The 10,152-nt window shown below is 32.4% G+C and overlaps 1 protein-coding gene across 1 annotated transcript; it reads right to left on the bottom strand.

Moving 5' to 3' along the window:
- Positions 1-2,645: 2,645 nt before the first annotated feature.
- Positions 2,646-3,677, bottom strand: LOC117178465 (extensin-2-like). Its single transcript, XM_033369895.1, has one exon. The coding sequence runs from the start codon at positions 3,675-3,677 to the stop codon at positions 2,646-2,648; it is 1,032 nt and encodes a 343-aa protein (XP_033225786.1).
- Between the last annotated feature and the right edge of the window lie 6,475 nt (positions 3,678-10,152).

The raw sequence follows: 10,152 nt of genomic DNA, 5'->3' as shown, positions 1-10,152 counted from the left end.
TTAACCTGAAAATTTAACTATTTTATGTAAGTTGATAAATTCATTTTTTTGTATGTAAATTTAACGATTTTCCTTAATTTTTTTTATTAAGAATTAATTTTTTTGCTCAAAACTGGAAAAATTTAAGTATATGTTTAAAAATTCAAGTACCTGGTTGAAAATGAATGTATTTTATTGATAATGCGATTCATTTTACGCTGAAAATTAATATTTTATACTGAAAATTTAACTATTCAGTTTCCAAACAAAATACATCTCTTTGTATGATGATTCTACGACTTTTCTTAAAGTATGTTTTTTTTTATTTTTTAAATTTGTTTTCCTTTACTGAAAATGTGGCTTTTCTATTTTGGGATAAAACTTGATATTACAAGTTAGAAATGTATATTTTCTGATTAAAAATTAATGTATTTTGCTGAAAATTGGTACCTTTTGATTAAATTTAACTGATTTTATATATAGAATTAAAATTTTCTTGGAGCAAAATGTTAAGTATTACATGATTCGTTAAGAATTCATTTCTTTTTAGTTAAAAAAAAACTAATTGCTTTAAAATTCATATTAAAAAATGTATCCTTTATAAGTTGAAGATTCATATCGGTGAGGGGAAAATTAATCTTCTTGATTAAAAAATCAACTTTGCATTCATCACTTTAGTTGAAAATTCATTTCTTATTTCTTTGCTTGCAAATTTAACTATATATTGCTAAAAATTCGTTTTTTTTTATTGAGAATTAATTTTCCTTAGAGAACGTGTAATTATTCCATCTCTGGTTCAAAATTTATATTTTATATTGAAAATTGGTAATTTAAATTAAAAATTGATGCTTTCTGACTGAAAATTCATGTATTTTGTTCATGTATTGTTTCGTCCGAATTTTGAGCGATATTTTCTTTATTCAACGCTCAAATTGTACATTCATTTAGCATGGTTAAAATATGAAAAATAAAAACAAACAGAAAGTGATAAATTAAACTTTTTATTTTATTTACACTTTATTACTCAAATCTACACAATTTAGAGTGATTTACATGTATTACACTTAACCTTACTAAGTATACCTTCACGCCTGCAATCGTATTTTTAGCAGCATTTTTAGCATATTATCGAGTGTTCGTACCCATCCTCGACGTTTTACCTATCGCTCGAAAATAGTTAAACGCAGTAAGAACACGACTAATCGCAAATCAAGAACGTTCTTACATCCGAGAGTTAACCGCTCCTTTCCATGTTTAACGTCCGTGGTTCGAAGAATCAAGAATCACTCAAAAACTAAAACTAATTACCTTATGCATAATTTTAATTATTTCTTGAATTGTAATCGGACATTGTTATTAAAATTTTTAGCTGAAGTTAGATGGCGAACAATTTTGAACAACATGGTATACAACAACACAGGAATACATAATTAATTTGAACTTGTAAAGTAGAAAACTAAAACTTTAAGGGGGGTTCCTACTTTGTTGGGTTAAAATAATTGTTTTTTTTTCTTTTTGCATTTTCGGATAGATATATGTTTCAAAAATAAGCCTGGAAAATTTTAAGTAAAAAATATCAATAATTTCGAAAGTTATGGGCCGTTGAATGGAGCGGTGTCAAACGCGCTGGGCTGCAGCGGCCGGGTACTCTGCGACGGCGAAACCGGTTCCGATTTTAGGCTTGTTTTGGAAAGTATGGAAAGCATATGCATCATTAAAAAATTATAATTTGTTTAAAAAAAGTTGTTTATAAAAATTGTTCACATTTTCTGAACTTTGTGTAAACAAATGATTGTTGTAAATCTGATGTCAAATTCGTGATTTCTCACCGCTTTAACTATAAAAATCATATTCATCTTGGAAAAAAGTCATTTTCCAATAGTTTTTATTAAATAAATTGTTTAGATAATTTTTTATAGCAAAAATAGTACCAGATTTGAAATCAGCGACCCCGAAAACATATGAAATGATGAATAAGTGTAATCATACAAGGCGCAAAAATTGAGCAATCGATATGAAACTTTTTTGAGATATTCTCAGAATGTGTCCGCATAAAGCAGACTGCAATCATAAAAAATATTGAAAATTCTTTCTTTCAAAAAATAATTAGTAGCAAAAAAAAACGTGAAAAAATCAATTTTTTCCACATCTCATAACTTCCTCATTTAAAAATTTTTTTTCTTCATTCTAGTCTATTTTGTGCGTAATACTATATAGATTAAGAAAATATTTTGATTTTTTGTTTCAGATTTTTTCTACGGCAGACAGATCTTCCACCAGCGGGAAAAGTCTCCGCCCACCACCCGTCATTGATTAGTGCACCCTCCCCCGTTTTTATGTAACGGCCCAATAAATTTTGTAGTACTACAATGAACATGGAAAAACAATTGTGGAAAATTTCAGCCTCCTGTCTTTTATACTTTTCTCAAAAAATATTCCCAAAAAAACAGCCGGATTTTGGCCCAACAAAGTAGGAACCCCTCTTTAATAAAATAATATAGTATAAAGATGTGCGAGTAAAAATATAAAAAGCAACCATTGTTATATGAATGTAGCCTAATAATTAGAGAACGTATTACTGATAACAATACAATGAATGATTTACTTATTCTCAAAAGGAAATGTTTCCTGTAACGTGTGGTAAATGTCACTAATGATATTTTCCATCAGACTGACTCCCTGATTATGTGATTTTCAGATGACGAGAAAAACCCTTGGAAATATTCACGAAATTCATCCCAAGGACTGACTTCATGAACTTCAATATACATTAAACCACCGGGAGGAACATCTGGGGGACGACTAGAAGGACTTGTGCGCCCACCTTGACGCAATGGGGGAGGATGGGAAGGATTTGTGCGCCCACTTTGAGGATATGGGGGAGGACGGGAAGGATTTGTGTTCGCACTTGGACGATATACGGGAGGATCGGGAGGACTTTCCCACTCCCTTGAATGATAGGGGGGAGTATTGCGAGGATTGGAACGATTTGTGTTCCCACTTGGACGGTATGCGGGAGGACTTGCCCGTCCACTTGGTTGATATGAGGGAGGAGTGGGAGGATTTGCCCGCCCAATTGGATTATATAAGGGAGAAGCGGGGGAACTTCCCCAACCATTTGTATGATGTGTAGAAGGACTTTGCCGTCCACTTGGAGGAAAATTGGAAGGACTTTCCCACACACTTCGAGGCAAACTGGAAGGACTTTCCCAGCCACCTTGAGGAAAATTGGAAAGACTTTCCCACCCACTTTGATTAAATGCGGAAGGACTGGGAGGACTTTCCCACCCAACTAGATGAGCGTATGGACTAGGGCTGCCATGATTTGAGGGTCCATTTTGATAATTGAATGGATTAGGACTGCCATGAATTGAGGGTCCACTTTGATAATTGAATGGATTAGGACTGCCATGAATTGAGGGTCCACTTTGATAATCGAATGGATTATGACTGCCATGATTTAAGGGTCCACTTTCAAAATCGGATAGATTAGGACTGTCAAATCGTCCACTTTGAAAATCTTCTGGATTAGGAGTGGGATTACTTGAGGTTCCACCTATATGAACATGAGGGTTATTACCGTCAGGAATTGGGTATCCAATGTAATCAGCTGGAGTTTCAATATGAACTGGGATCCCCACGACAGGAGATCCTGACCCCGAGGGTGCGTGTACGGACGCAGGAGCAAGTGCATGCATGTATATGTGCAAGCGCAGGTGTCTCTCCATGCGCAGGTGTATGTAATCAGCTGGAGTTTCAATATGAACTGGGATCCCCACGACAGGAGATCCTGACACCGAGGGTGCGTGTACGGACGCAGGAGCAAGTGCATGCGCATATATGTGCAAGCGCAGGTGTCTCTCCATGCGCAGGTGTATGATTTGGAATTGCCCGCACAGGATCGCGGCCAAGAACAATAATGGCTGGAAGAAGCTGTCGTTCGGGGATGGGTTGAAAGAATAAATTATTTAGTAATACATTATCCCGTCTTACTGGTTCAAAACGGTAAGCTCTTCGGCCGTCTATGCGTATCACTGTTCTTCCTAACCTACCTCCAAAATCAGTCAAATTAGCTAGAATTGGAGACAGCATGTATACTGGTCCTACTCGGTGGGCAAATCCAAGGACATACCGATGTTCATCATCCGTTGCTATTTTCTTCCTTCCTGCTGGTAATTGTGTAGCTGTTTCTTGCATGTGGTAAGGTAGGTAGTAATCAGCATAAACTTTAATACGAAAAAAGCTCATGCACTCCAGGCAAGGAACAGTAAGTGTAGAATATATTTCTGCAAAAATATAAATCGGAAGTAGTAAATTAATTATTGTTTTAAATATAAAATGAATTGGTTAAGTCATTAGATCGAGTCTATTTTAATTCAGACAGACCATCATACTTCAAGTCGCAGAATCTGTTAACGACAAAATATTACGTTATTTTTACAGAAAATGAGGCGACACGTAATGTGCCGATTTTAGAAGAAAAATTCGACGATGTTAAGAGTACTTGTATTTCTAATTGTATTAACAAAATACACTATCGGTCAACGAGTATTGGCCACCTTGATCGAAATTGGTTCAATACACAGTTTTATACTTGTCAAAAAAGATGACATTTTTTTATAGAGACGTTTTAAAGTTATATTTTTTCGAAAAATGTAGAATAAGTACTTGTGAAGAAAAAAAAATGTTTGGAAATAATTTTTTTTTGTATTTCAAAATTTTATTATTTTTTTAAATAAATATTTTCTAACTTTTATACATAATCGAATTTAGTTACAAATCTGTTTATTTTGTCTCTTTCTTTTTTTCTCTATAATGCATAGAATTCGAGATATTACACGTTGAAAAAGTGTTTTTTTTTCGAAAAAAATGTCATAACTTTAAAATTGCTCTGTAAATAATGTCGCTTTAGGCTCATTTTGAAAAAATACAAATACGCGTCGATTTCATTTTGGTTTTCTAAATTCCGCTCGAGTTGTGCAATATTCGTTGACCAGAAGTGCATATTTCGGATTCTGATGAGTTTTACCCCTCTCTCACGCTTTCAAGGTCTCGTGTAATTTAAAATTTGATATTTCACAATTATATTTTCAAGTAAAAACAATTGCTTTGGCCTCGAAAATGGTCAAATTGAAAATGGGCGAATTTCATTTTTGGCCCTTTTTATCTAAGAATAATGATTTAAGAAAGAAAATCTCAAACAAAAAAGATTTTTTTCACCGTGAAACTCGAGATTGGATGAGAAATTCATTGTGCCTCGGAAATTAAAATCCACGAAAAAGCCTCAGAGTTTTTTTCATACAAGTTTGATTGTATGAATTTACATACGATACTTATGTATAACTATTGCATTACAGAATTCTTAGCCATATCAATATTTATTTCAGAGAAACACAGTTGTCTAAAGAAAATTTTTACATGCTATTTTTATTTAGTATGCTATACCTTAGAACCTTATACAAAATTGAGATCGTTGAGCTTAAAAACTTGTAAGAATCTTTAAATAAATATTTTTTAAATTCTGGAAAAACATGGGCGATTTATTTCACAAAAAATAAAACAATGGCTGCATTCTTGAGTAAAATAATCCAATAGTAACGTCAACTAAAAAACAAGTCATTTTTTGGATAAATCTTATAATTGAATAAAATACAAAGTTCGAATGTGTTCGCTTTCTTGGTGGATTCTTTTTTTAAAATAAATTTTTAGTTCATAAGCTGTATAAATTATCGAAAATAATTATTATATAAGAAACTGTTTAAAAAGGTAATAACAATTTAATACGAAGAAAACTAGTTCGAGAAACTTTACCAAACTCAGTTGGATAAACTCGGGACAAATGGACATTTTGAGAAACTTTCATTTCTAGTTCGGAAAAACGAAATCCCGTAATACCTTATTCACAAACATGAAGGAGTGACGTTTTATTACTAATGTCTGTACTTTAATTAATACTGTACATGGTAGTTGACATTTTAATGGACATAATTGTAAAATATATGAAACGCTAGATAAAGGTTAATGAAAATTTGGGTAAAACGCGGTCGAGGACTCGGTAGAAAATATAAGAGGGTTTGCAGGGAAGTCACGAGGGAACCACTGATGCTCAGGAAACTTTAACTATCAGTTTGGTAAATCGTAAGCTTTTGTGATAAAAAAAAGAACTTAAACGCAATCAACAGCATACTATCTATATACACATTAGTTAGTCACAGCCAATCAGAATACAATTTCGTCGCAAATACACTCACGGAATCCAGCACTACATATACACATATACATACTTAAACATATCATACAATTTATAGGTACATTTTTGGTATCCATACACAATTTAGCTTAAACAATTACAATATATTACACACGATACACTTGCACGCCGTTAACAATATTAACGTACGTCGTTTTTACTGTTGCACATCCAATATTTTCATTTGTACCCTCCCGGTTACGAAATTAGGGGCGAAATTAATTTCGGGAGGCTAACTTCACGCACCCCCCCCCCCGAAATTCAAATTGCTCAAATTTTCTTTATTAACTGAAATATTAAATGCACAAATTGTATAAACGACGTACAAACGTATGCAAGAAGAAAATTTGAGAAATTTGAATTTCGGGAAGATGGTACGAAATTTTGATTTCGTCCTAACCGGGCAACCAAGAGGACACAAACGAAAATATTGAATGTACAAACAGTACAAATGACGTACAAGCGTTTGCAAAAAGCTAATTTAAGAAATTTGAATTTCAGGGCGATATGTGAAGTTAGCCCCCCGACGTGAATTTCGCCCCTAATTTTGTAAACAGGAGGGTACAAACAAAAATATTGGATGTACAAACAGTATAAATGACGTACAAACGTATGCAAATAGGCAATTTGAGAAATTTGAATTTCGGGGGGATGAGACGAAATTTTGATTTCCCCCTAGCTGGACAACCATGAGGGTACAAACGAAAATATTGAATGTACAAACAGTACAAACGACGCACAAACGTATGCAAGAAGAAAATGTAAGAAATTTGAATTTCGGGAGGATGCGTGAAGTTTGCCCCCCCGAAATGAATTCCGCCCCTAATTTTGTAAACAGGAGGGTACAAACGAAAATATGGGAAGTACAAACGGTACAAACGACGTTTAACGCGTTCTATTGCTAACGACGTAAGCCTCACGGGTAATCTAACAGTTGGGATATCGGAAAAAAGTCTCGTCTATAAAGTTGAAGCACGAGTACGTCAGGATCATGAAAAAAATATCTGCGACCCGTTTCAGAAATTTTTTTTATTGCAACATTTAATCGATAAGCGGGTTTTTAAATTAATGAGAAGTAAATGCAAACAATGGATAATTTTTTCTTAAAAAATGTTCTAACCTTGAAACCCTAAATTATTTAATTTTTAATATTTTAAATGTTTGCATCGTCTATTTTTTAAAAATCTTTTTGATGCAAAATATTTAAGCCATTAAAATTGAGCATTAAAAACCTGAAAATTAACTATATAAAATCTCTTAAATTAAATAAAGTTTGAATTTTTGGAATTTATTCGAATATGCAAGCTAATACGCTATACAAGATTTATTAATTATATTGCATGAAACTTATGTATATGAAAATATGAATAACACACATAACTTGAGAACATTTTGAATATGTCTTTTTGAAATAAGTGTTTAGACTAAGAGTGCAGTTAAGCCATCGGTTCCAATTCCTACAATTTAAATCCATTTTAGGTAGTGCAACGGTACGGTTTGGCCTTCAGGAGTAAGTGCGACCATAAAATTATGAATAGAGTTGTCTCCAGAAGAAGTCCCAAGTGGTGCCCATGCGGGCAAGGACTCTCTGACCATTTCCCGTGCGACGTTGCCGAATTTTGTAACTTTCGAATTTCCAATTTCTAAATCTCTGGCAACGTCGGAAAATCAGGGCGATTTTGATCTTTTCACCTCGCTAGGGGGAGGAGAGGAGCCGAAAGAGCAGTGCGGTCTGAGACGCGAAAGTGAAAACTACTCTTATTGTGAACTTTGTGAACTTTGTGAACTCCCTTTCAAATATTTTTTGTATACTCAGACTGAGCGCGACTTGCACTTACGATAATGATGTTAGTTATCCTTTTTTGTTGATGTAAACTCTCCTTTAATAGATGTTCTTTGATAAATAATTTTAAGAGCATTTTTTGGTGTTAATTTATTGAACAGAGTGAACCTTGAATTTAATACAGCACGTAGAAATTATCCTGTACGTGCAAACAATAAGTCTTTATTCCAGATTTGCAATTGAAGATACTTTAATTTTTATTATGTGCAATTTACCATGTAGTTTCGAATGTTTTTTTATATCATTCGATTTTAAATACAATTCAATACTCTACAATATTGAAAATGTATAAATAAAAATGCTGGATAATTTTAAAGATCTAAACTTAAGTTTTCAACTCTACATCTTCCAAATTTAAGAAATTTTTATTGTGTATCATCAGAATTGAAACTGTTTTAATGGTGAAACTTGCATAATTTTCAACGTTTAATTTAAAACATTAAAAACTTTTCAATTTTAAACATGTAAAAATAAAAATTCTTAAATTTGATTGATTTTTAAGATGATAAGTCAAGTTCTAAATTCTAATTCTTCCAAATTGAATAAGTACCAATTTGCAAAACATAAAAAATTTCATTAATTTGTCTAAATAACTTTGGCTAATTTGCTAAGATTTTACTGAAATATATTTTATACTCTTGAATAAAAAATTTATAATTGTTGAGTAATCGTCAAAAATTTAATTTTTTACTTAAGCTAACCTCTTCAGCCTTACCCATCCAACTGATTAGTACGGATTTTACTGAGAAGTTTGCACACATATTGCCGACAAATTCTGAAAATTATTTCGATATCTAGAATAGTTTTAAAAATTTAACCATTTATGTTATTTGTGAATTTTCATTCATCATACTCAATACATAAAATTTTTAAACTATTCTAGATATCAACAATTTAAATTTTTAATTACAAATTTTAATTTCAAAAAGGAATAAGGTACGAAAAAGTTATGATCACTAGGACATAAGGTTTTGGGAATATAAAGAATTTATTTTACTGAGCAATGTTTTTTCATTTCTTACAAATAATAAATATCTTCATAATTTAATTAACCCGAGTTTTCCTATTAAATACGTGAAGAACATTTTTTTCATCTTACTTAACGGAAGAAAAAACTAAAAATTTTGTAGGAAAACCTGTAACATGACAAAAACCACTAAAATGGCATCACTGAGGCTAACGCCAGGGGCGTCAACTTCGATTCGTGATAATTAACTTTTTAATTTCCTACATTAATCAAATCTTATTTTATCTTGCAATTTTACAAACTAATATTTATTAATGAATACAAAACGACAATGATGACTGTGAGTAATTTGAAAATTCAACACCTTTTTCCAAAGTAGAAAATTGGTAAATATATTCGAGGTGCTCAGTATTTGCATACGATCCTGAAATATGAGGGAGGTGATGGAAGATACTGCATGACTATGAGTTTACCAAACTATCGAATAAAATCTAACATAGCAAAAATGAAAAGCTCGCTCACAGTTTACAAACTTTCATAAAATATGCAGCAGATTATAACATAACCAAAATTAATTTTTCTCTAGAATCCATTTAAAACTGTACCAAAGCTTTAAGTAAATAATACATTATTTACCTAGAAAGAATAACCGAAATTTATCATTCTGTAACCGATTTTGAGGGAATTATTGTCATTGCATAAGTTAAAGTTTGCTTGACTTTGCATTTGTAAACACTACTTAACAAGCATGAAACTTCATTCAAATGTTCCTGAATGTGTGACAGAATAGTTAGTTTTCAATTATTGCACTACGTGCTTTAATAATTACTTTTGAAAATCCTTACTGTACATTTGGAAAATTTAATCTGCGTTTTTAAACTTCACCGAACTGTCATTTATTCTTGAACATTTCGCAAGACGCAAATTATTACAATTATGTCAAACATTCTCCTTTTGGTCTATATATATCCCAATTATGCGAGGGTAGTTCAATAAGTCCTTAGAATGACAAACAGATGGCGCGCGAATCGCTCCAAATCATCTGTTTTCAGTCAGCACCACTCTCGACTAGATATATGGTGCAGTCACAGTCCACATCTTCTGAGTTTACGT

This window comes from Belonocnema kinseyi, chromosome 1 (assembly GCF_010883055.1).
Source record: "Belonocnema kinseyi isolate 2016_QV_RU_SX_M_011 chromosome 1, B_treatae_v1, whole genome shotgun sequence".
Lineage (NCBI taxonomy): Eukaryota > Metazoa > Arthropoda > Insecta > Hymenoptera > Cynipidae > Belonocnema > Belonocnema kinseyi.
Note: the sequence above shows the minus strand (reverse complement) of the source record. Positions and strands in the feature narration are given on the sequence as shown.

Excerpts from the sequence above, each read along its gene's own strand:
- LOC117178465 (XM_033369895.1), bottom strand. The coding sequence starts at position 3,677 with ATGCATGCACTTGCTCCTGCGTCCGTACACGCACCCTCGGGGTCAGGA.